At 47.3% G+C, this 27,389-nt stretch overlaps 1 protein-coding gene across 7 annotated transcripts in view; it reads right to left on the bottom strand.

The window, feature by feature from the left end:
* FRMD4A (FERM domain containing 4A) overlaps window positions 1-27,389 on the bottom strand; it is a 270,813-nt gene that overhangs the window by 116,474 nt on the left and 126,950 nt on the right. For 6 of the 7 annotated variants that reach the window (XM_083859687.1, XM_083859685.1, XM_083859684.1 and 3 more), the window contains exon 2: window positions 7,112-7,177. In XM_083859687.1, the coding sequence (XP_083715813.1) occupies window positions 7,112-7,177 (66 nt within the window). Of the gene's footprint in view, window positions 1-7,111; window positions 7,178-23,419; window positions 23,475-27,389 lie in introns of those variants that run through there. The other variant, XM_083859688.1, reaches the window with a different exon arrangement.

Genomic DNA, 27,389 nt, shown 5'->3' with positions numbered 1-27,389 from the left:
AAGTTCTGTAAGCCATGGATGGCAATGGTGGATGCTTTTTGAGAGAATTAGAGAGGCTCTGCAGAGCAGTTCAACAGAGGCACGCCTTGGAGGCTGGAAGGATGGATTTGGGAGCACACTTGGCTTTCCTGGTCCATTTTTAATTTATCCATTTACCTGGTCTAAGGCAACATCTAGGTATTGTACAGCAACTGTGTCTGCAGGAGGTGTGCTGACTCTACAGGAAATGCTCCCAGCTCCACACTCCCAGCACCACATTCACCCTGGAGCAATGCTAAATGTATCTTTTTTTGGTAAGCAGACAACTTTGCATCAAGAGAGCGCCTAGCTCATAGTCCACTGGCTGCTCAATGAGAGCACAGACATGAATTGCCAGTCTGGGGTCCCTTTTGATACAGCAATCTTTCCATCTCTCCCCATCCCAGGGTGACCAAGCCCAGCCATATATTTGCAGTTTGCAGCTGTGCTCAAAATGATCAGAAGTTTCAAACAGGAACCTGGGAGGAACACAAAGGCCAGGATAAGTCTCTCCTGTCAAGAGAGTGACTTCACACTCCTCATCTGCCCTGAGCACAGGCTGTGAAGGTGCAATTGTGTGCTTTGTCCCAGTGATATAAATCCCACTTCAGACACTGCTTGGCAGGATCCTTCTGAGTTGATCCAAAGCTTTGGAAAACCATTTTTTTTTTATGCCAAAGATGTTAGAACATTCCCTTTGCAATTTTGCAAATACTTGCTGAGGTACAGTCTCACTCTTGCTGTAGTAAATCAGGATTTGTTTCTGAAAGAAACCAGAGTCCTTACATTGCAATTTGGAAAATTAAAGCTTCCTTTCTAGAAGGCATATTTGAGCCCCCTTCAGCTCAAACTCATTTTAAATTATGATCCAAATTCAATGTTTTCACATTTTCTCACCGTGAGGCACTGGTCCCTGCCAGAGTCCTGGTAGAAAACTCCACTCATGTTCAGCCTGGTCTCCAGTTATTTATCTGCCCTACAGAAAACATGCTTTTTTATTTAGGAGAGGAGAACTACACCACCTCACAATCCTCAGAGCCACTCAGAGGACAGTTATCAAGTCACTTCTGAGCCCTCGTAATATGTTGAAGGAACATTTTTCAGCTCCTTCACTGCAGGCATGGACAGGCTGGGTGGGGAGACAGGATACAGAGATCCCTCCTCAGGCACTCACCAAGGGCATCATCGAGCCCATTCCAGCTCTCCATGCTCAGTAAGATATATCCTATAGACAACTCCAATAATATATTCACTGGGCAGCTCCTGCAAGGGTGTAGGGAGGGCAGCAGGGCTGGCAGGGCTGAGCTCACTCCCAGCTCAGCACTGGCTGCCACTGCCTTCCACAGGGATGGTTAAAAATGCCTTTGGAGCAGAGCCTGGTGCTCTGCAGGGACTGGAGCTGCCTCTCCCACATGGCAAGGACAGCTACTGGCACCCAAACATTTCCATTTACGGTCAGGGCCGTGCAGCTGCATTTCTGCATCAGCCCTGGAGCTGATGTTTCCAAAAGGATCCCCAGTTTTGGCAGTGGAGCAGGGCTGGACCCCATTCTTCTGCAATTATTGTGGCTCCCCAGGGAGACTGAGGCCGTCCTGGGGTTTGTTTATCCCACACTGAGGATGGGATATATTGCTGGTCCTCATGCAAAACCTGTATCCAAAGTTAGGCAGCTTCTCCCAATGTAGGCAGGTGCCAGTCTCAGCTCCACCTAAAGGGGAAGCTTGGCAGTTTTTCCACCATACCAGCCCAGGTAACCACCCTGCTCATTGGCACACAGAAGTGAGGAAGTAAGAAAACATGGGTGAAGCCCCATGGATTGCAATTTCTTGATCACAGGCAGTATTGAAAATACTGCAAAAACTGTAACAGATTCCTGGGAGGAGAGAGGACTGTTTTATTTCTGTCTCCAGCCATAATTAGTGGAGCTTTCACTCTCAAAAGGTGCCATTGCTTCCCCGGGACAGTGAGCTGGTGCCAGTGAGGCTGATACCAGAGGAGTGAGGGACACCTGTGTGCTCCAAACTGAGCATCTCCACTGGGATAGCCAGGCTGGTGACAGCCATCCATGTGGCAATGAGTCAGCAGCCCACAGGGCACTTTGCCAGCCCGGCGCTGGCTCACAGCTCCAGTGTCTCCCAGTCTGGCTTGGAGGCGTTTCCTGAGGATGAGATGCTGCACCATGGTAGGCACACTGCAAACAAATCCTGGGCTCCTCAAAGAGTCCTCACTCCCTCAAAGCAGAGCTAGTTTTGAGCAAGGCAAAAAGGGATGTTCAGTGTATCCCATTAACTTTGGCTGTGCATGTACACCTACTGCTAACGTGTTTCTGGATGCTGGGAGATAGAAATGCTGCAAGAAGAAAGTGTCAACATGGACACATAGGTGGGTTAATCACCAAAATATCTATGGGTTGTGCTGACCTCCCTGGCTCTCCCTGGCTCTTCCAAGTCAGGCTCAGTGCTTCCTGGGAAGAAGGTTAAAAACAAATTGCCCAGTTATTTCCTACAATCAAAGTGCAGAGCTTCCAGACCCCACAGACAGCTCTGCTATGAGCCTCGATGGGCTCCATTTCTGCAACAGCTCCTCCAGAGAGAAAGAATTAGGAGGCTTAACACTTTTGGATGACAGTCCTGAGCTGCTGTCAGATAACAGGCACCACCAGCCGGTGCAGGAGCTGGGATCAAGCCATGCTGCCTGATTCAGCCATCCCAGAAAAAAAAGCCATGTTTATAAAACCCACATGAAAAGGAATGAATTGCCAATTACGCAAAAGTCTTTAAATAAAGCAACACAAACCTTTCATGTGCAGCAGACAAATGATACATGGTCACTGGGAAATAATATAACAGGGAGGGAGGCTGTGAATGCGGAATGGAGGAAATCCATTTTCCAGAAGTAGGAAAATGGACTTGCTCACTGAAAAAGATTAGCTGGATAAAGCCAAACACTTAAAAAAAAATAGGACTGTGCTAGAAACTAAACATGCATCAAACAGAAACAGGAAAAAAACCCCCAGACTGTAAGATCCAAAGAGGCACATTCAGCTCCTGCTCAGAAAGAAAAAGCTGTAAAAAAAATGCTGTGTAAACTTGCCACACACCCCAGATCTTCAACAGGCATTTATCAAATGAAACACACACCAAATGCAACTCTTCTGCCTAATCCCAAGTCAAACAGCCTTTGAGTTTCAGACCCTCAGGAAGAGATTTCCATATGATCCTCCTCTGTCTCTGTTTATGATTAGCCCTTCTAAATTTCAGCATTTATCTGACAAAACACATTGGGGAGGGTTTTCTTTTATCCACAAAGCCTGTGTTTCTGCTTTTTCTTAGCTGCTGCTGCACCACTCTGCAGCTGCTTGCCTTGGGAGGACAAGACTTCAGTCAAGACCCTTTGAATAAAGGCAGCATCTCTTTCCTGATGATGGTAACCCCAAGCCCTTGCATTATGTGCCAACACTGAAGCAAGCCAACATTCACAGAAGGGGTTATAAATGCTGCCTCTGAGCCAAAATCTCATTTTTGGGGTATGGTAATGCAAATAAAACCTATGTGCCTGGTGGGTCTCACTGGCAATAGCTGTGTGGCCTCTCAGAGCGGGTTTTGCAGTTCTGGGAGGGAATTTGTGGTGTTGGAACATTTCAATCTGGCCTGGCAGAGGTGTCATACTGAGCCAGTGCTGACTTCTGTGAGCAGAAGCACCAAATCCACTCCCTGTCCTCCTGCAGCCTGGGGTATGGTCCTCATTACCCACCAATTGATACGTTTCAAATGACATGTGCATAAACCCCCTAGTCTGATCACAGCTAATTCACAGACAGAAAGGGAGAATATTTGCTTAATACACTGCTTTTTGCAAACACCCTGATTGCTCCCAGATGCATCTGGTTTTGCCCAGCAGAATTTCAGGCAGGATAGGAAGTAGTTTCAGCTCCCCAGAATCACTGGCCAAAGCTGTTTCAAGATGCTCCAGGAGCCCTCCTGCATTCCTTTGAGGGAGCTGTACCCAGCTCACCCAGCTCTCTCCTTCAATCAGACCCAGCTTCTTCTGCTGTTTTTTTTTCTACACCAAAAAGGAGTACCCCAAAGATGATCAGAGGGCTGGAGCACCCATCCCATGAAGAAAGGAGGAGAGATCTGGGGTTGTTTAGCCTGGAAAAGAGAAGGCTCCAGGGAGAGCACACTGTAGCCTTCCAATACTTACAGGAGTCTTGTTGAAAAGAAGGGGACTTACTTTTTCCATGGGCAGATAGAGATGGGAAAAGGGGGCACTGTTTTAAACTATAAAAAAAGGAGGGATTTAGACTAGATGTTAGGAAGAAATTCTTTACTCAGAAAGAAATTCTTACTTTTACTTTAGTTCTAGTGAAAGGTAGAATGGCAGGCGGAGTGAAACTAGATAGTCTTTAAGATCCCTTCCAACCTAAATCTTTCTGTGATTCTGTCATTCTATGAAAATACAGCAGCAGGATCCCTGAACCCTTCTCCAGATAGAGCACCTGATATCACACACAAGCACTGAAAAGCACTGTAAAGCCAGATCCAGGTTAGGCTGTTATTTTGATCTCACCTGGGAAGAGAAATCAAGTTACTGATTACCAGTGCTCTTTCCTAAACTCTCACAGGAGTGGAAAAGCTTCCAAGAAAGGTTGAGGTTGGTGAAAAGGAGGAAATTTCCCATGAGAATTTAAGAGACTGACTCTTGAGCAATTCAAGCCAATGCAGATCTAGATCTTGAGGCCCAGCAAATCTATAGAGGAACCTCTTTCATGGTAAAACCCAGCAAACCAGCCCTCTGTTCCAGCTCATAGCAAGACACCCACAGAAAAATACAGCTTTGAAGTGACAGCCAGAAGCTTGGGCTTGGATGAACATTTTATTTACAGCTTCTAGTTCAATTCAGCTACAAGATAAGGTAACACTAATAAAAACAATAACACTAATAAAAACAACAGTGCTCTGAACTTACAAAACAACTTTTATCTGAAATCTCATGATAAGATAAAAACAATGTGGGTCAGCTGGTGAGATTTCCCCTAGCAAAGTGCATGCTGCTCCCAGAGGGAGCCCAGTCCAGTGGGACAAAGAGCTGCTCATCTTGGTAAGCTCAGCCCACTCCTGCTGAGTGGAGCAGCTCCAGGACCACCCCAATGCTGGTGGCTTTGCCTGTGCTTTACAGGCAGGCAAACCAAAGTGTTGTGCCCATGTCTGCAGAGAGTATCAATACTGGAGACATACTCAAGTCCAAAACATCCACTTTCCTTTTCATCTGCTCCACCTAAAAGTGATTTCACCCTGTCATCAAGCCAGAAAAGCATCTGAGATGCCTCAGTGGACATTCCTGTACATCTGGGGGCACAAGGGTACCCAGAGATCTGAGAACTGCATGCAACAGAGGTTCCTGCTTTTTCTGGCCATGAATTTTTCATCATCACCCTCCCGGCTTCCCCCATTCACACATTACTTGGAAACAGCAAAACGATTTGTTGTACTAATAAAATTCAACCATGGGTCACTTGCAAACTAGTTAGTGTGATTTACAGAGCAATTTGCTTCCTATATTGATTACAAGGAATTCCATTGAAGGTGTGATCAAACACTTAAAAAAACCATAATACCACGTGACACCATTTCTGCTCCCTTGGAAGTGGACACATCTTCCCACACCAGCCTCCTTGGCTGTCATCTTCCTGTGGTTTTTTAATGTCATTGATCAAACCCCAAATAAGTAGGTTGGCCAGGGCAGCTCACATAGATTTCCTACAGTATATTTTAAGCTGTGATTATTAATATACTGAGCAGTGCTTTAGCAGAGCTCTTCTCCAATAATCCATTTTAATTTTTAATTGAACTAAGAAAAAATTAGAAAAGGCATTTAGATGAAATAGGAAGCCAAGTGCTGTGTCCTTGTGATGAAGGTGACTAAACTTCCCCCCAGCCAGCTGCAAAGCATCAGAGAACTTAGTGCAGCCTATGCAGAGATCATTGGTATGATGCTATGTTTTAATTAGTCATCCTGATTTAGCTGTTCTCATTCCACCACTGGCCTGACTCATGGCTATCCACACACTCTCTGAACACACTGTGTGTCAGGGGCAGCTGAGGGATTTCACCTCCTAGATGACTATGTGCTTAAAAAACATTACCCATTAACAGTTTTGTAATGGTATTTTTAAGCATCTTTCCAGAAAGGGAGGCTGAATGTGTTTCCGGCGATTCAAGTCTCCTTCAGCCATCCCCATTCAGGTTTGCTGGGGAGGATCCTGCCCCCCCTTCCCTCCCATCTTATCAGCTGTAGGCAGGGCATTTGGGTGCTATGGGAAGTTTCATTTCCTGCTGCTTTAGCTGCCTGTGGTAGGCTTTGTAAAAGGAAAGACATTCTTCTAATTCTTGTTATTAACCCATTGGGGATCTCTGAGACAGGAGCCAAAATCGTCAGGAAAGTGCAGGATGCTCCAGCTTTCACCAGCCCATCCTTACCAGACTCTCATTGTTTCTAGTCTTCCTTCTTTTTTCCAAAAGTAGAAAATAAGGCAGATGGAACATGGACTAATTTTAATACATATTTGTGTTTGACACATGAACCTACAAGAAATGCCTGCCTGTGGAATGACCACCACAGCATCTTCTGCTGCCAACCACATTCCCAGTGCAGTTGGGAGCATGGGCACAATCTCCTCTGGTGTGGAGCCCAGGCCTGAAACCCAGCAATTTAGGATGGTAAGCAGAGAAGCTGGAGGTATTTTAAGCAGATGCAATGCATTTCTCATAGCTAAGCAGTGCCTCAAAAACATAGTTAAGAGATATAATAACAGTGTCAAAAATTACCAGAGGTGCCTTTCTATCTCATTGGCAGGGACTGGGACAGTTTTGGCACAGAATAAAGTAAAAAATATGTCTTGAATTACTCCTTCCCACAGATAATGCCTTTGCAGATCCTTCCCAGGCAGCACTACTGCAGCTCCCCTGAGCTCTGCAGGCAATCACAGCGTGGAGCTGCTGAGAAAACCAGCTGAAAACCCTTTTCTCCCCCCACCCTGATGAAAATCCGCGGCTGTAGCAAACAATCAAATGATGAAAAATGCAGTTCCTACCTGAACAAGGAGCTCCAGCTTCCTGTCATCAAGGAGGTGCACTTGGCATCTGCGACCCTCTGTCATCTGCAAGACAGGAGAGGAACGTGTGTCAGGGTGCTTGGAGTTACAGCTCAGCACGTGTCTGCTGCCTCCCCCAGCACAAGTTGGAGCCTTTCATTTGATGCAGTCCATTTGGTTTGTGTTTACTTATTTCTTTTTAAATTAATCCCCCTTCTTTTGGCACCAGGGTAAAGAAAAGGCTGGAAGGAGAAAAAGAAAAGCCACCCTGGTAGCTGTCATGGAGCGGTGTCTGGTGCCTGCTTGGCCACAGCTGCCAGGAGGAAGGTGTTCCAATGTGTACCATGGGGGCAGGGGGTGGCTTGCAGCTCAGGAGCCCTGATGCTTCACATTGAAGCCTCCAGCTCTGCAGCTGGCTTGGAGGGCAGAGGAGATATCCAGGCAAGTTTCCCCAAGCCTCTCAAAAGCAGTGATCCAGCCATGCCACAGGTACTGTGGAGCCAGTTCCTCCCTGGGCTGTGTTGATGGTGCTCCCTGGAGTGGCACCAGGTGCTTGTTTGGCTCTGAATCCTGAAATGGGCTTGTCCTACTTGGAGTATCCTATTTAAGATGTACCACGGGAGCCACTTGTGATATCACTGTACTGGTCTAAATGTGCTTCCACACCAGCAGTTTATTCCAACATAACAAATAATATCAATGAAACTATTATGTGTAAAAGACTTATATGAGATTTCCAAGGTCCAAAGATTGGGGTCCTAAGAAATAAATGAGCTGTGGTCTGAGGGAATTCCTCTGCAGTGCATCAAGCCCTCTCTTGCACAGAGTGAGTGAGGAACAACATTGCTTTGCAGAGTTACAGATCCCAGCTCAGTCCCATAAAGCCCTTCAGAGACAGGCACAATCCCACTATCTGTTAATGGGATATGGGCAGCCTTAAGCCTCTTTGGCTCTTGGAAATCCCTTTCTCAGCAAGACTTAGGCAGCACACAGGCAGCCCCCCCAGTGTGGGCTCCCCCTACAACACTCACGCACACCTGGACCCACGTTGGCACAGACCCAGTGCAGCCACACAGCCCAGCTTAGCCCCCCAGGGACCCACCACCCCCAGCCAAGGCACCTTCTGTGCTTTGCATGAATCCCTAGCTCAATTTAATAATGTTGCTTGCCATGGTGAGTCCTAAAGTATCACCAGAAGGGAGCAGAGAGTCCACAGATCCTGGCAGTGGGGGTCACAGACTGCTGGAGACATGAGTGCTGCAGCATCCTGGACATTCCTGCCCTCATCCATTATCTCTTCCCACCAGTGCCAGCTGAGCTGAGCCCCTGACACAAAGCTGCCTTGCAGAGAGTGGGAAGTGTGCTTGGGGGGTTAACTGAGGACAGCTCAGCTTTCTGCTTCAGCTCTGTGGGTTAAAAATCAGTTGCTCCTGTGGCTGATGGGGCTGTACGTGCTGGCATCCAGGAGGGAGTGGTGGATGCTTCACCATCAACTCTGCCTATTCAAGAATCCAGGCATTGTGTGGCCACTGCCACAGGATGCGCAACCGCAGGCATCTTCAGCAGCATCACCCTCATCCTGCTGTCTCTCAGCACAGGAGCCCATCAGCCTCTTCTGGGTGCTTCTGTCCTCCCTCTTGACAGCTCTGTCCCACATCCGTCTCCCCCTTTCCTGGTACCAGACTGAAGCGAGTCTTACCCAGCCCCTCCACAAAACAAAGATTCAAGTATTCTAACAACTGTATTCCAACAACTCCTCAACTTCAAGCTGGCCATTGAAGATGCATAGTTTATTATGAGAAAGCTTCAGTCAAAATGAGCTTTTCCCTTCAACTCACCTACAATTTACAATTCTGGAAGGCATAATACCATGCAATTCACGCAGAATTTGCCCCTTTTTGTTATTCACATCAACACACCTCTGAGTATCCTGCACGCCAAATAACATCACTTTCCTTCTCTTCTTCCATCAGCACAACTGGAGCCCTGGCATTGCAGTCAAAGGAAAGCCTTGTAAAACAAGGTTTCTCATAAATGTCAGCCAGTTACCGCCATGGCAATAAATTGTCTTACGAGAATTTCCTCCAGTAAGAAATGTTATGCAAAATATGGCCTCTCCTAAGGTGTATTACTCTGTGAGAGAGATTTTTTACTATTAAATGGCTTTCAGCTCAGTTGTAAAGCTATGCCAGAGGCTCACAGAAGGGCTTTGCAATGGTTTCTCCTGCTTGGAAGAGTCGTGTGGGTCATGTTCACACAGGTATGGGGAACTGCAAGCTTCCTTCACCGGGCTTCCCCAGCAGATAAAACTCTGAGTGCCTGAGCTGTGCTTTGACATCTCCCTCATCCTCTTACTGTCACATATCCACTGCATCTCCAAGATAGGGAATATGCACTGATATTCCAGCTTTAATATGAGTTTACCCAAGGCAAGAGATAAAGCAGCTAGTTCATTGTGGTGATGGCAGGGATGGGAACACAGTCCTGCTTTTGTGTGTTATGCTCCATTGGCTATAACAAAGTTGAAATATGAATAAAAGAAGGTGAAAGGGGGAAGAGGGAACATTTTCTGAGATGTCTGACTTTGTGCTGTAGTGTTTCAGCAAAGCACTTGCCTCCCGTGTGGAGCTTCTTTAGCTCTCTGTACTTTTCCAGCCTGGAGTTTCATAACCCCTTAGTGCTTTCACTGCTAAAAGAAATCCCAAATGCAAACAGCTGGGAACATGAATAAATATCTGAATAAAGCAAAGCTCTGAAATGCAGCACATGATGGTTGACTAATTGAAAGGCCTTTCATGAACATCCCTTGAAGCTCAGCAGGTCCACAGGTTGGAGAGCTGCTGCAGCGTTTCCTTCCTCCAGCCATGGGGCTTTTCATTTGCCTTAGAAATGAGCAGTGCTTTCCAAGAGAAAAGAAAAGAAGGTAGAGACAGGCTTCCTACCTGATAGAAGCTAAAATATGATGGTCCTGCCCTCCCTCCTTTCTGCTTTATTATTCCACCAGGTGTCTGAAGCCCACATTATGTGCTTTTTTGCATTGTCGGATCAATACAAACTCTGCTAGTTTGTCAGAGCAAGAAACAGGAACATTTCAAAGCACAGTGAGAAGGCCCTGATTTAGCACAGTCTGTCTGGGTAAAAGATGCTGCCTCTGACACTGTGCAAATTGGCTGCTCTGCACTATCTGCCGTGCATGGGGCTGTTGCTGGCTCCTGCAAAACCAGCCAGGGAATGCTTTCTGCCTCCCTGAGCAATCAGAGAAGGGAAATCAACACCAAAGCCCTATGGATGGGAGCAGGAGGTCACCAAAATGAGCTGAGAGTACCAGAGTTTGGATGGAGGGAGGGAGACCACAGGACTGAATTGACATTCTCCTTTCTCAAGGCTCTTACCCAGAGAAGGATGGGGAGAACTAACCTAAGAAGAACTTGAACTAAGAGGCACAAAGGCATAGCTTTTCCTTCACCTTGAAAAAGTAAAATCCCAGCAAAAGGACAAGAAAAAAATGGTTGAAGAGGAAGGGATAGTAGAGTATCTGACAGAAGAGGAGGACACTTGATATGGCAGGGAAACAGAGGAGTTCAGTCCTCATCAAGTCCTGGTTTTCACAGTGAGCTCAGTCAGATTTCCTGTACCAACACAGTCCCCCACTTTCCTTCTGGAGGGCAAGATGCCTCTTCTCTAACTCTAGAAATTAAAAAGCCAAATTCAGCCTAACAGTTGAGATGCCCTTGATGCTCAAAGCAGAGAGAACACTCAAAGATTTCAAGTGAGGTAAGAGTTCCTAGTTGAGTTCCACGGCTATTCCTGCTGCTCACTCAGCTGCAGCTCTGCCAGGATGTTGTATCCACACCAATCCCTCAGATTTCCAAAGCTTCTCAAGGCATGTGAAGAGGTGGGACTGTACTACACACTCCTGAGTGCTAACAGTTCACCCATATGGCAGTGAGCTGCATGTGCTGGGTGTGAATATGGGCCATGAGCACCTCATGGGCCAGACTTAACACGAGCTCAGATGGAAATTTTGTGCCGAAATGCAGAACACATTTTTTCCCCACAAAACAGCTCAGTAAGTCACTCTTTTTTCTGAAAATCTGCTGCTTCTTTTAGTGCCTGCACATGCAGCATGACCCCCCCAAGTGCTTGAAGAACCCAGCATGAGTGCTTTTAAAAAGCTCTGTCGTTAATATACATGAGTATGTAAAGGGATAATATATCTTCAACACCCAAACACAGATACTGCTTGTAAGGCACGTGAAGACCTGAAGCAATGTGTTTGCGTGGCTGAGGAACTGGAGAAGTCTGCAGGAGGGCTGATTGTACACAGGGCATGCATTCTTTCTCTGCTCCTTGGCTTCTGCACCTTGAGGACAGAAAAACTGATCCTGACCTTTGCACAATGTTTTGAGGTCCATCAATGACAGCAAGTCCTGACATACATGTTTGTTTACTCTAACACAGAGATGCTACAGAAAGGAAATCTGTCTGGTGGTTACTCATGGGATCTTCTGAATTGCAGCTGTTTTTCTCAAGGAAAGGACGTTTTAGTTACCTTTATCACAAGACTTTAAATCTCCTTTGGAGGCTTCTACCCAAATATTTACACAATGGGTTTCCTAGGGAAGGCAGGCTGGCGGTTGTTTTGCTTTGTGCCATGAAGTGCTCTGATGACTGCCCTCCTCTCTATTCATCTTCACTGTAACTCAAACACTGTCTCAGAGAATCCTGTAAACTGTCTGTGACACAGCCCCAAAACCTTCACAACACTCAGCTAATCCCTGTACACCCAACACTTTGTCACTAAATTATCATGACTGCCCACAGAACTGCTCCATCCAACACAAACAGCCAGGGCGATGGGAGAACAGCTCCAAAGAGAACCTTTCCCTTTCAAAATGAAAAAACCCTCCTAGTGAAAGCACCATCACATTAAATAACTCAAAGGCACCAAATGCAAATGCTATTTACAATGTCAGTTCTATAAATATCCGCAGCACATTTCATTAGCCGGTGACTGCAGGAATAAAGAAGAATACAGGGTTTTCTTCCTTGACTCACATCAGAAATTATAATTGGAGGCAGAATCTTTCCTAAACGCTCACTGCCTGTACGGGAGGCAATTACTGTGCTGAATCCACAAAAATCTGTGTCACTCTGTCCACTGTTTGGACAGAGCCGCTGAAAGGAGATAGGGAGAGATGACAGCCCACTGATTACAGTAAACTCTTAGATTAAACATCCTGCTCCCACTTGACCACTTCTTACTGCCTTCTCATCCTGGCAACTCCTAAGCTTGTCAAGAGAGGGAGGGAGGGAAAGCAGTGTGTTTTTGACGTCTGCACAGCTTTGTGCATGTGGCAGCACTTCACTCTGCTGAACCGGGGCCAGTCTGGCAACTGCTGCCTGTCGCACTGACCAGCACTGCCTCCTCATGTGTCTGCATCCATCTGCCATCTCCTGTCCTACACTCACACTTCAGGACCCTGGAGGAATGGACTATCTTTCTTTTTATGCCATGTGTTTGCAGAGCATCCTCCCTGATGCCGGTCTGCATCTGTGCCTAATAAATGTTACTGATGGTGGCTGGGATGAGGGTGGTTGTGAGACAGTGGGCAAAGAGCTGAGCCACGGGGCTGACCCTTGGTGGGGACATGAGGAGGAGAAGGAGCATTGGCTGGGCTCTGCCCTTGGGACTTGCCTGTTTTTGCAGTCACAGAATCACAGAATCATTAAGAAAGACTTCCAAGGACACCAAGCCCAGCCTTCAACCAAACACCATCATGCCCACTAAACCGTATTGTGAAATGACACACCTACTCATTTTTCAAACACTTCCAGGAATGGTGGCTCCACTTCCCTAGAAAGCCTGTTCCAGTGCTTAAATCAGGTCCTTTAGGTGTGGCTCAATGGGAAAAATACCTAATGAAGAGGAGGAAGATAAGTGTTGGTGCAAATCTGGTTCATCTGTCCCAATTATGGGGCTTGCCCACTGTCCTGCATTGGGGAGCACATCACCATGGTCTGTAGCCCTGGTCATGCCATCCTCTGGTCCAAGCCCAAAGCCCTCACACATACTCACTTCCCTGCTCTTCCTTTTCACTAAGATGGGCAATATCTGAGGCACCTCTGCCTCAGTGGCTTGAAGTTTGGAGGATGTCAGACAGTCAGGAGAAACTGTTGTTCCTCAATACAGTCCTCATTTCCACTATTTATTTCCACAAGTCTTTCCTAGATGAATGGTGAATAGTTTGTGTTACTGATTTTTTTTTTTTTCAAGAGGCAGAAAAATTATTTTAATTTTGCCCATTACTCCTGGCTTGTGAGCAGAGGTCCATGTAGCCTGTCCTGTCTGCCAAGGTCAGCAACACAGTTCAGAACATGAGCTGAGCTTTCTGAAATAAGCTGTACAGAATCATGGAATGGTTTGGGTTGGAAGGGACCTTAAGGACAATCTAGTTCCAGCCCTTGTGCCACAGGGAGGGATGCCATCTACTAGATCAGGCTGTTCAGAGCCCTATCCAACCCAGCCTTGAACATTTCCAGGAATTGGGTATGAAGAAGTAGGAACCCATTAGAAAACACTTTTTAATTCAATTTTGTTCATGCTGTTATTTCTTATGGGAAAGGCTATTTGGTGCTCTGGAGCATGAGAGGTTAGCTGTAAACAGGTTGTTTTTTCCCCTGGGAAGGGTATCCCAGCTGTATGCTCAGGCATTTGTCACCTTCCAGCAGTACTTTGGTAAGAAAACCAAGACACTGCATTTTCAAATAAACAAAAACAACCTTTTAAGTATTCCATTTCAAGGGAATTTGGTGGCAAACGGAGCTTTGAAGCTGAGGAGAAAGGCCACAGAAATATGCTGTAGATATGGATGATGGTGACATGAAGAGAAGTAGCCAATGGCTGATGTATAACCAGACTTCACTTTCCAAAGCAGTGTGTGTTTCCCGGTTATGGAAGTGCTTTGAGGCTCTATGAAATACATGCACAGTCCATAGCAGGATTGACTGGCCAGAAAACAGAAGCTGACAATGATGCAGCACCTCCCACAGGTTTGATAGGACCAGAGGAATGTATCGCGTGAGAGGCCTTTGGCTTTCCCTGAGAGCTTCTTTATCCTACTCCTTGAAAAATTAATGTCCTTTCCAATGGATTAGTGAACAGATGCAGAATTGTCAAAAGCATGTTTACAGATACAGCTCTTAAAATCCTCTCCTATCCCACGTGAAGGGAGTGGTGCTTGACATTACCCATCGCATGGGGGATCTGCAGAGGGATGTATTTAAGAGGGGTTGCCTCAAGTGATGCAACCATTTCTGTTCATTTGTCAGGAGGGAGAAGAACAGCTTCAGTGATTAGAAGGCAAGAGTCCTCCTCGAGAAGGGAGGTGGAACAGTGTCAGTTGTGGTGTCACCCTGTCGGAAGTGCCACGGGAACGGATGGCGCGACCCAGCCATTGTGTGGATGCCGACAGGGACCGATGGGACAAAAATTAAGGCAAGCTACAGGCTGAGTGACCTGGTGACTTCCCTGTTTTGTCTTAGGAGCTGACAAAAGAATTCCTGGCCTGCCCAGGGGCTCCTCGCTTCCTTCACTCAGTGCTTTCCAGCCCCGCTCAGGCTCAGCATCACCCTGGGACATCTGCACAGGTTATTTTTCATGCTTCCCCTAAACAGCGCTCAGCAAAAATGCTCTGATTCAGCAAAGCCCGTAGCTGTGTCCATAAATCCCCTTTATTTCAGTGTGACATAAGCAAGTGTTTAAGTGGCTTACTGTATCAGGGCTGAAATGAAAAACCGTCTCCTCCGGTCCTTAAGTCCATTTACAACATCAAGCAATAACTCTCAGGCGAACTTTAAAGCCGGGAATGCCGCGTCTTAACCTCAAAACACTTGGTACTTGAGCCGTGTAGTCAGAATGAAATCTAATTCCAACACCACGTTTTAAACCGAGCAGGGCATTACCCAGCAGATGCCTAAATTACTGCTCTGAGCACGGCTGGCCTCAATGGCCTGATTTCAGTTATATCCTGAGATAAGAAAGTCCTTTCCTGGACAGACCAGCTTCCTCACTAGAATGGAGGCTGTGCTGGTTTAGGTCACGTATTGTTTTCTTTCTTGAAAATAATACAGATCTAAATCTTTTCAAATACAAAGGGAAGCAGAAATCTTGCACCCTCCCTGCCTTCTGATGTTGAGGCAGGAGGAGAGGGCATTCCCAAGGCAGAGTTTTTACTATGTTTGACTCCTTCGTCCCTGTAACTCTTTTCCTTCCCTTTCTTGGCAAGGAAATAAACCATTTGCCAGTTTAAAAATATACCAGCTTCCAATAATTATCCCCACTATTTAGAGAGTGTAGGAGTTTTGATCTGGTTGGTCAGAGCATCCTCTGCGCTCTGGAGCTGAGGCTGACCACAGGGAGGTTATCCAGTCTTCAGTAATATTTATTATTTTTAGGCTAGAGTGTTCAGATCACAGATGTCTTAAACCTCAGAGATTTGAAACCCCTTCTGCACACAGCAGAATTGTGTTTTGATAAGCCTTGACTCAGCTGGTCAGTTGTGCAGGTGGTTCAACATGGTCACCTGCTTCGGGCCAGCATTTTTAGGTCAAGAACATGCCAGAGCTGTTAAAACTTTGCCTCAAACTGGGATCTTGTAGCTGCCTCCTCCACTTTTACTTGGGAAGCCCATATTGCTCCTACAGCCCTTCTGCACATGCAGCAGAAAGTGAAACCACTTGATCCATATGAAACCACTACAGTCAAAGGGCTGCATCCTATAGAAGTGGAAAGGGAATGGAAAAGGCACCCCACAGCCTCATCCTACCTTAAAGACCTTGGGACCATTTATCCAGACTATGCTATTCCTCTGCATGCCAAAGTAATGCCCAAAGACTGAAAAACTGACACTATCACAAGAAAAAAAAATTGCAAAAAATAGTCCCTCTCAGGTAGACAATCTTCCTTGCTGCCAGCTTCTCAGTTAACACCCAAATAACTTGCCCTGCACATAAACTTCTTCTGATCCAACTCAGCTCAGCCAAACTCTGTGTACATCTTTATTTGGTGAGCTTTTCTTTTTTATTTTCCCCAGGGTAAATTCATTTTCTGGATAATAATCCCTTTAAGGCGAGTTCTGCAGTTTCATCCCATGTTTGCACATTGCATATGAGAGCTGTGATCCATCATTTGGGTTGCCAGTCCCTAATGCAGCCCAAAGAAATAAATATCAACAGCAGAGCTAAAATGGGAGGCCCAGAGGGAAAGAGGATAAAGGATCTCTGGTGTCTTTGCACAGGGACAAGCAGAGTGGTCCTGGGACAGGAGCTTCATCAACTTGTGAGCATAGCTGTGCTTCAAGAAAACCAAGATATTGCTTGGAAGGGTCTTGCTTCCCCTGTAAGAGCTCTGCATTCACTCTGTTTGCTATGCACAAAGAACACAGCACAATCTAAGGGAAAATGATCTAAATTATGATCTAAATCCTTTACCAATGAGGGACTTTGAAGCCTTTTATAAGTCACATCAACTTTGTAGGGACTCCTGGTCACCTTCTGCTTCATTCCCTATTATATTCTGCAGCAAGCACTCTGAGTCATCATAAGATAATGACCATGTGGCAATAAAGTACATGGCAATAGATTATTATTACTATTATTTTTCCAAAATATGTTATAATGTCTGTTAATCTCTCCTACACCTGACTTTTTAAATTCTTTGTAAACGCACATAAGATTTTAATTTTTTGTACAGTTTTACGCTTAAAACATGGCATACTTTCAGCAAAATATTCCAGATATCACTTGTTTGTGCATGCAGACAGGGTGTAATTACATGAGAGGATCCAAGTCTTCTGGGAACACATTCACAGGAGGTTTCGTTTAGTTATAGAAGAAAACAGGAGGATTTATTTGTTATTGAAACTAATGTGATTTGCTGGAGAAAAAAAAAATCAATGTGGGTTCATAGGAAGATGACCAAAGTGACCCAAGGCAGTGGAAGTGATAGCATGTGTGAAATATTTCTAAAGGACAAATTAAGATTTATGGCTTGAAGTGTCCTTTTAGTGCTCATTGAGTGTTTTGTACCTACTGAATCACTGAGCCTTGGGAGGTGTGAGTGGTGCTGGGCTGATCAATGGAGCCAAGGCACTGGGCAGTGCATCACTCAGGTACTGTAACAGAGTGGGTCAATAGAGAGCACTGAACAGTGTTATATATAACACACAATAGAAAACACACTTACAAAAGTGATTTCAGATGTGAAAGAACAAAACAAAAAAGCAAAATGTTAATCTGTGTACTGAACTGTTGTATGCTTTTTTTTTTTTATCCTTGTTTTGAATAACACTCCAAGAACTGATATGCTTCCAGTGGGAAAATATGTCACTGGGTTGTTTGCAGCCACTGTTAATCACCAGGTTTGACACACACTGGATGTCAAGAGCCAGGGCTGTGGCTGTGCCCAGGCTGGCAGCTGCCAGTGGTTCTGCCTGAGCAGCAGCAGCTGACAGGGTCAGTGCAGGGTGGGCATCATCCCCCAGCTGCGTTTCACAGGTAGGACAGGGTGAGATGCAGAGCGCATTCAGGTGACAAGCAGCTGACTCTTCCTCAGAGATGCAGGTGTTTTCAGAAACCAGTCCTGCTTGCAGAAGTCTGGTTTGTCCCTTTCTGCTCCCACTTAGCCCCTGAGTGCATCTATTGCTGAGTGGGGCAGAGCTGGGGCTGCAGGGCTGGGACATCTCCCATGGGCTCTGCCTGCACACCCTGGATGAGGGGGATGAAAGGGTCCAACCTGCCTGTTCCAGTCCTGACAGCTCCTGATGCTGAACACTTGTGTGCCTAGTGAGGACTAGAGCTCAGACTAGCCCCACTCGGGGCTCAAGCAGAGAAAACCACTTTCAGGACTCAACCTGTGCTTTTACAGCCCCATTCACTGCCTGACTAATGCCAGGATACTGCATCACCTGTATTGAGAATTCTTTGGCTATTGGTGCAGCAAGACCAGGTCATCTCTGCATCAGGGCATCTCATGACATACTAAATATGGACAATCTGTAACCTCTGCATAGGAGAGACCTGGAATAGACACAATACAAAGCTGTTTTTCACCATATGCCTCTGCTTTTTAAGAGCCAAGGAAGGATGTTCCTTTCTGGAACTAAACTCAGCAGCTCTTTAGTACTATGAAGAATCGATGCAGAAGAGCTAAGGATGGGAAGAGAAAAGGGAACAGCCTGATGCAATGTCTGCAAACTCAGCAGCTAGATCTAATACCCCTGAGCCCTAACCTCCCAGGATTCAATACCCATTTTGGAGCAGCCTTCTGCCATGTACACAATCAGCTGGGAATATGAGGGGACTGAGAAAGTGAGGACATAGCTCAACACTGTTGGATTTTCATATTTCCCTCAGAATTGCCATTGTCACTCCCAGAGCATTTCAGAAGGCACATTCCATAATGCAACACAAAGGCAAAGCAGACTTGGTGCTTCTCTCCAGTTCTCCCTGGTCTTGATGAGGAACAAGTCTCTTTTCCCAATTCCCACCACCTCCTGCAGCACAAGCTCAGGTGACACCTTCATTGACTGCATAACCACCCCAGCAGGGATACAAAACATCCCAGGGAGCCCAGACTACTCCACATAGAACTTTTTTTCTCTTTTGGATTTTGCAGCTCAGAATTGGAGGATGGTGCAAATTTATTTTCCAGCATGCTTCCACGCTGGGGGAGGATGCGTGTGTGCACAAAGGAAGCACTGTATTTGATTACACATCCCCTAAATCATCCCTGTCCCCTTGCGTGCCCCACTTCACCAGGAAATTAATGTGTGAGCACACACGTGGCAGCCACGTGTTGGGATGATGGGTGTCTTCCCAAAACCCTGGGTGGAGGTAGCCAGGAGAGACATTCCCCATGCACAGCAAGGGGGGTAACCATGTTTAAATGTGGAAAAAGCTCAATCCACATTCCCCTCTCTAGGACAGGTGCCACATTTTAGCTTCAGATTTTGTGCTGCCTTTCCAAGCTGCTCACTTGATGCAGCAGCTTTCCATCCCTTCCTTGTCCTTCATAAAGCCAGGGTCAGCTCATGGCTGCTCCACTATCTGCAAAGCACTTCCCTGTGTGAAATATTTCAGCTGGGAAGGATGGGATGCCAGCAGTGCTTACAGCGTGTGTGGTACAGCTGCAGCCACGTTCAATCCCACACGGCCTGGAAACCCAAACAAGGGTGGGTTTATTTTGATTGGGAGATCTGGAGACTTCTAAGAAGAAAAATAAATAAATAATCTAAACACTAGAGCCTGAGCCTAGTGGGTTGGCAAGCCTGACAGCCATTGTCAAAATGTTGGGAGTTACGTGTGGAAGTGTACATACAAAAGGATTTCTCTAGCCAAAATGGGAATATCAACCTCTCTTTGGTTTGCAGCTTTCCAGGAGATTTTCATTGGACCTTTTTACAGTGAATTTAAGTAACAAAATGTCAACTCCCCTACCTTTTTTTTTTTTTTGCCTCAATGACTTTTCCCAAAGATTACTACACTAAATCACACCTCATCCCACCAGTGCAGGCAGACAGTGAAAAGATCATTTAACTACCCACTAAGTGATCTTTTCTTAAGGGTGGGGACGCAGCAACTGTTCCACACCACATGAAAATGTCACAGAGAAGCTCAGGACAACAGCAGAAGTATTGTCTATCTGTTATGAAAGGAGCAAAGTGGGTTGTAAACAAGAACATTTTTGGTGGCACTGGAAATCAGATGGTCCCAGCTCCTCTGGCCTCCTCTCCATTTTAAGGCTGAAGTCCCACCTCACCCCACAGTGAGGCACCCAGGGTATCTGGCACCAGACTTGGGGCCTCGAGAGGTATCACACAGCTGTGAAGCAGAGATGCACTGGTAAGGTGAGCTACATCAGTGTGTTCTACTTTTTTTGGCACTCTATTAGAGCCAAACACAGGCAAGGAACAAACCTTCAGGCTGACATCGACTCATGAGTAGGTGGAGTGCAAAGGTGGCTTGGAGCAGAGGAGACAGGATCAAAACTTGTGTGCTTGCGATTCATCAACATGAAAGGGCTCCCAGAAGCTCAGAACTGATCAAATACCTGTCTGGGGTCCCCTCTCAGTGTCAGATCAGAGAGAAAAACAACCAAAGTAATTTTTGGTCCTTGACAAGGTTCATGCCCAGAAAAGAAGACAGGGGCTCTAACTCATTGTGCAGCCTCACAAAATTGTGGCTTTCTAGGATATTGCACATACTGAGATTTACAGGAGGGCCAGGGATTAAGTTTTTATAAGTCTGGGAGCAGAAGAAATTTCAGTGGATGTTGTCAGCTGCAGTGGTCCCTGAGGCCACGCTGGGCAATGCACTGCTGGCTTAAGGAACCTGAGAGAGGCTGGGACAACCTGGGATTTGGAGCTGGAGTAGGCTTGTAAGCAATTCCCTCACAGCTTAACCTTGTCAGACCTTGCTGCCTGCTGGGCTGCCATGCTCTGCTTGCACTGGGGCTGCAGGGCAATTCTCTCCTCCAGCTGCTGGAAGGAGGAAGCCAGCAAGGATAACTGGAGATTGGCACTGCTGAGTGACCTTGGGAGCCAGCTGTGCACTCCATCCTGTGATGAGAAATGGGGATCCCAGGGAGCTCCTGTCACCTGCTCTTATGGCAAGTCCCCTCAGCTTCCAAAGAGATGGGCATTTGTGGGACGGCTCCCACCTAGATGGAGATTTTGAGTGCAGCTCAGAGAACCAGGAACCTTGACCTCCTCAGACACAGAGCATTTTGAGTAATGAAAACCAAGTTTCCTGAGAGCTGAGAGTAAGTGTGGCCCTGTGAGTGACAGAAGCCTTTGCTTGTCCCAGCGACCCAGCTCACCAGAAGTGGGTCATACAGTACCTTTCTGCATCTTCAGGGGACACCACTAAGCCCTGACCCCAAATTTGGTTAATGCTGGATCAACACACTCCTTAATACCTTCTCCACGTGTCATCCCTCTTGCAATGCATGACCTTTCCTTCACAGTCCTAACAGATTGCAGCTTGAGCCTTCAGTGAGCCCCCAGCCCCTCTCTGATTCTCCCTAATACAGGAGGAGAAATCCCTAATTTCTCCTTCATCCATACCTGCAGTTTTACTTTGGCCTTGCTGTTAAGCTGCACTCAAAATTGATTCAAGCCTTCTGCTATTACTCACACAGTAACAGTAGCAACAAAGGGGGTATGTACCACTGTAATTACCTGTGATGTGTGAGACTAGATTCCATGACTTGGGAAGTCTTCCCCAGTCTTATGTCCCTCTAAAGAACACTCAGTGCACTAGCTGAAGCTCTTGACCTGGCTGAACAGTTTGACAGGATCTCCCTCTGCACCAAGTGATGCTGCATTTTTGTAGGGCCCTGAGCAACCTAATGCTGTGACCACAGGTATCACCAAATATTAAGTTGCATTTTTAATGCAATAACCAGTTCAGACATGCAACAACAGGACCGCCAGAAATAGTCCAAAAGGAGACATGAGTAGCTTGCCCAAAAGGGTTGTGAGTGGCTCACTGGTGCATCTATGCTCAAAGATCCCATATTTTTAGCCTGGGCGTTTAAAACAAAAATTCACCTAAGAACAAAATGTTTATTTTCCATAAATCCACGTGCTATGCTCCACTGGTGCACTTCTCCCTTCTGTGGAAACTGATCCCACAGCATGATGGATGAGCAATGCCAACTCCTTCAGCCCGTTTGGGCCTCTGAGAGACACAGCTGACCTTAATAGCAGCACAAGTCAGTACTGAGCTGAAGATCCTTCAAAATACCCCCTCTTGTACCAAGAAGCAATAAATCCTCACCTCCTCATGCTCCTGCCACAGCCCCCTTGCTCGGCAGCACAGCTGGGCTGCAGAAACCACCCCAGGAGCAGCTCACCCTCCTGCAGAGCGTGGCACATACCTGCCTGGCACCAAGGCTTAAAACCACCTTCCAAAAAAAATATTAACACTTGGAAGAGAACAGGCTACCTGTAACTTGTGCCAGGAAGGTCCAGCCAAGCAGCTCTGAGCCACCAAGCTGAGCTGGCTCATCATCACCAGGGTCAGCACCATGGTCCGAGTGAGAGTGCAGGCAGCAGCCCTCTGCCATCGCCCAAGGAGAAAGGGAACAGCCTGGTGGGCTCAGCTCCATCGGGAATTCTCTGGTGCCTGGCAGGCAATGCTGGGCAGGGAAGATGCACAGACACCCACGCCCGTAACAGCCCCTCCATGCCTGGGCGGGGGATGCTCATCACACCCCGGGCGCCAATCCAGAGGGAACCGTGTCCGAGACGCCCCGATATCCATCTGGAGCTGGGCAGAGCCGGGATCCAGCCTCTCCCGGTACCCGAGGCACAGGGAAAGCCCGGTTCAGCCGAGCCCAGGGAGTGCAGCCGGCACAGGCACCACACCCCCTTCGCCGCTGGAAAGGGCGAGCGGTGCCGGCGGTTTTTTTGTTCAGGACGATGTTTTAAATTCCCAAACCAAACCAACAAGCTGGGAGTTCAGCTTTCCCTGCGACCTGACTTGCCTGGGAGAGAGATTTGCTAGATCGCTCCGCATCTCTGTGTGTGCTGTATTGCTAAACCGCTGCCAGGGCTATTATTAGAAACAATTGTCTCTCCTGGAAATTTTATGGAGAGGTTTCAAACTACTTTCCTCCTGCCCTCCCCAGCAGCCAGCGGGTAACAATACGGCCAAGAACCCTCCTTAGGAGGAGCCAGCCAGTGCAGATGCTCTCCCATGCAGGCACACTTTGGAAGCAGAGCTACACATTTGTCCTTTCCAGCCCTGAATTATCTGGAGCAACTTTTCTATTCCCGACTCAGGGAAAAGGTGCACACGGGGAAAGGAAAAAAAAAACCAAGAGGGGAGCTTTTCCCCTTAGCGAAGCCCCCGGCTCTGCATTAAACTTGCTGCAGCCATTTGGGAAGGGAAGGAGCGGTCCATCTTGGCACTCAGTGGGGACAGGATTGCTCGGGAAGGGGGGAAGGAATCGCAGCACCGTTTTCTCTCTCCCCCCGCACTCCTCCTCCTCCTCCCCGCAGCCGCCGCGCTCGGCTCCGCCACTCGCCCACCGAATACAAGGGGTTGGGGTTGGGGATTTTTTTTTTCCTTGGAAAGGACAGGCAAAGCAGCTGCTGCCCACATTTCTCTCCGTTTGAGGTAAATGGAGGGAGGGGGCGTGGAGCAGCCCGCACACTGCGGCTGGGCTTTCCCCGGGGGCCGGGGCTGGAAGGGGAGCCCCGGCCGGCCTCGCCTCCCCTCGGCAGACAAAGACCCCGTTACCTTCTCCCGCTGCCTCGGCGGCCCCGGCGGCCCCTCAGCTCCGAGCGCGGGGCGAGCGCATCCCCGCCGCAGCAGCAGCGGCTCAATCTCCAGGCCGCGGCTCTACCGCCCCGCATCCATCGCCCGCCGCTCCGCCGCGGGATGCGCGGCCCTTCCCTCCGCTCCCCGCCGCTCCTAGGGCCGGCCCATCCTCCCTGCCGGGATGCCGGAACCCTCCTTTCCCCCCTTCTTCTTCCCTTTCCCCGCCTGCCGGCCCCCGGCTCCTGCGCTGCGAGGCTGCGAGGCTGGAGCCGGGGAGGGAGGAGGAGGAGGAGGAGGGGGAGGAAGGAGGAGGAAGGAGGGAGGGAGGGAGGAGGGCAGTGAGCAGCAGTTGGCGCTGGGTCATGTGAAACAGATGAACCTGGCTCGGGCCTGACAACATCTGGGCTCCCCCTCGCCTCCGGGAGGAGGATGGAGGGATGGAGGAGAGCATGGGGAGAATGGGTGCGGGGTTGGCGTGTTCACCCCCCTGCCCACACCTTGAGAGGATAACGGAGAGGGCTGAGAGCAGCGGGGATGCTCCGAGCACAGCCCCGGCTGGAGGAAGAGAAGGGCAGCGCGGGACTCGAGCACCCGGGGGCTGGAGACAGAGCAGCTCCCGCCCGGGTGGAGCCCTGGGAAATAAGGAAGCTTCCCTCCTAGTGGATTTTCCCCCTGGTCCTGTCTGGGTGAAGGTGCAGCTTGTGATGGTGTAAAAGAGTGGGGATGCTGCCCAGCAATGGAACATCTCTACACATTGCACTGGAGTACCCTCATGGAAGGCTGTCACTATTAAAATAATTAGATCAGTCAAGAGAGACAGTATGTGTGGGCCTCCAAAAAGTGCTGATTTATTGATTTAAACAGGCACAGCATGAAGCACCCACACCATGATGTCTGTGGTTAAAGCTCTGACTTGTTCCACTGCTTTGCACCCCCATCCATCAGTATTTTCTCTCTGGGACTGGGGTTCTTCTCACGGGGTAAAACCAGAGGCAGCTGCTGTGCCATGCTCTGGAACAGACTGGCTGGGAAGAGGTTTGCTTTGGGAGGGGAGGTGTTGGGGTGAGCACTTTCCTTCATTTGTTTTCAGCTGGCACCCATGCCACCATGAGGATGCTCAAGGGGAGGGTGGATCTGGAAATTTCAGGAAATTTCCCTCTTTGCCCCACAGGCAGATGACAAAGTCACTCCCCTGACATGGAGGTGAAGGAGCAGAATGTCTCATTTTAACTGGGGGTGTAGCTGGGTTTGATTTGCTGTCAAAGTCAAGACCATGAGTCTTTATGTACTCTCTGGACATAAAGGGGTCAGTGGGCTGCAAAGTCCTTCTGGATACAATAACCAATGCTAGACAGAACATGAGCACAGTTCCCTGTCCTGTTTTTAAGGGCACAGGCATAAACACCGAGTATGTATGTATGTATTAAATATTACCTCTGGCTGCTGAGGGATAAGACCAAGTAACTAAGGTGGCCCAGCTCTGTTCTGGGGGTGATCCAAGGTCAGGACAGAGGGGCAAGGAGCAGCAAAGGTATCCACCCCTGATTCAGGAAATGCAGGGTGACCATGGCTCCATTGCAAGAATAAAGATTATGGTTCTCTGGGTTTGTCTAATCCACATGTACATCCAGCTGCTGAAGCAACCCTGAGGGGCAAATCACCAGAACAAAAACTGCTAAACCTCCTGGAATTTTAAACCTACTAATTTCAGAAAAAGGTAAAACTTCAAGCTGCCTCCCAAATGCTGTTCTGCTCTTTCCTTCAGCAGAGGCCACAACATATCTCAAGCAGGTTCTGTCTGCAGTGCTGAAGAAGAGCATGAACCTCAACAGTGGCTCAGTCCTGACCCTGATGAGAACTAGCAAGGAAAAAGTCACCTTCTCAGGTGGATTTTCACTGAAATAGGAGATGAAGCTGCTTCAAAGGTGCACTCACCATACAGGTGCCTGCTGGTGCTTGTTCCTCCCTAGGAATGTGCCAAAGCCATGGACTTTGCCCTTGGGATAGGATGATCCTTCAACTAGCAAAGCCTCAAGGCAGTTTCCCCACCCTTTGTTCTATGGCACATGTTGCCCTTCCAGGGAACTCTCCTGGCAGCATCAGCCTGCAAACCCAGAACAGACCCAGGATGTGGAGCAGTTTTATTCACCTGGTGAAAAAAGAGCTCTTCTAGTAGGTTTAATACTAGCAGAGATTGGAAGCCCCTAATTGGAAAGTAATTTGCTTCATGCTTAGCAGCAAATACTGGCAAACAAAGTCCCCTCTGCCCAAAATTGTACTGTTCAGCTTTCAGAGCAGGTGTAGGGAGTTTCATTAAACTTAGCTTGAAATTATCAGCTCTCTACAGCAGTCCAGTCTCTTCCCTTGGCACAAAACAGGCATGGGGTTTGGAATACTTTGGAGACAGCAAGAGAGCATCTTTACTCATGCCAAATGTTACGGTGGGATGTGCCCAAAGAGCAGTTGGACTCTCATACCTGTGAAACCTAAAGCTAAACCTAAAGCTGCATCTTTCTCATACCCTTTTAAAGGAGATGATCTCTCCTACCCATCCAAGACCTCATGAACAACACTTACCCAAAAGGAAGTGCTTAACATTTCCTGCAGTGGTGGGAGATATTCCTGCTACATTTCCTTTATCCTCTATTTCATGAAGCAACATTTGTATTAAAAATAATTTGCTTGTCCAAGTGAAGATAACATCCTCTAGGTAACTGATGGAGTTAACAAAGAACTTAGAAATGGGACCTGTTTCTTATAATGTGAAAAGACAGTGGAGTATTGTCCTTGCCAAGAGCTGGTTATGATTACTCAACCAGAAAGAGTGGCTTTTCCTCAGAAGTGGACAAGGATTTTGCCCTAGTTCTTCTCATTTATCCACTGCACCCTTCTTTCCTAGAAAAACTGACCAGATGAGTTTCTTCCTTGATAAAAATGTTAGTCATCTCATGCACGTTTCTCTCTAAATTTCCCAGTTATAATTCAGCAGCAGCAGCAAAAATCTTTTTCTTCAAAGAAATTCCATAATCTCTCAAGGTCCCTGGAGCTGGCACTACCCAAACAATACACCCCAATAGCAAACATCTAGTCTGGAGGCAGCAAAGCTGCTGTCACTGCAATGATTAGAAGCAGAGGATGGCCATGATTTTTCCAAGCTGGTTCCTGTCATGGCAAGTCCCAAAAACAGAACAGCAACCCATATATTAAAGTTTGATATGCACAAAATCCAGCTGCCAAATGCCTCTGTGCCAAAATAAAAACTTGCTGATTCCTTCGTCTTGGCTCCTGATAATAAAGCTAGGAGGAAACACCATGGCCTTGTGCTGGAGAATTACTGTTGACAATTCATTCCCACTCTTGTTAGCAAAGATTAAAGAACCAAAATACTTTGCAGGGAACGTGGTGATAGGACTGTGGGTGCCATCAGAATGTGTGAGCTGTTACATGAACATTTCTAGTAGCTTCAGAAAAGCTTAATGAATACTGTCTACACCCAGAACTGCATTAATTAGCACTAACGGGCTGGACGAGGTGTCGTGTCATGAAGTAATATTCACACTTACTCCATGATTTGCATCCATAAGAGGTGCAGTGCTTTAGAGAAGTCAATGCTATTTCCCCCATATGGTGCATCTGAAACCCATGGAAGGTGAGGAAAATGCTTTCAAAGAACATTCAGGATTTGCTGAAGGTGTCTAACTGCCTGCCTCCCTGTGGGAGGTGTTCAGTGGCCTAACTCTCATTGATTGCACAACTCTTAACTCATAATGTTTGAGTGGCAGTAAAAGATTAAAAAGCCTCAAAACTTAAAAAGCAACATGGGCCTAAGTAACTTGGGAGCTGAAATCCATTTCCAGAGATGATATAAGCTGTTAGGCACACAAATTTCATTGTAAATCAATGCAGCTGACTTACTGTAGCCATGACAAGGGTCAGCCAGACCTAGGAA

Source organism: Zosterops lateralis (genome assembly GCF_965231275.1).
Source record: "Zosterops lateralis genome assembly, chromosome: 4".
NCBI lineage: Eukaryota > Metazoa > Chordata > Aves > Passeriformes > Zosteropidae > Zosterops > Zosterops lateralis.
Note: the sequence above shows the minus strand (reverse complement) of the source record. Positions and strands in the feature narration are given on the sequence as shown.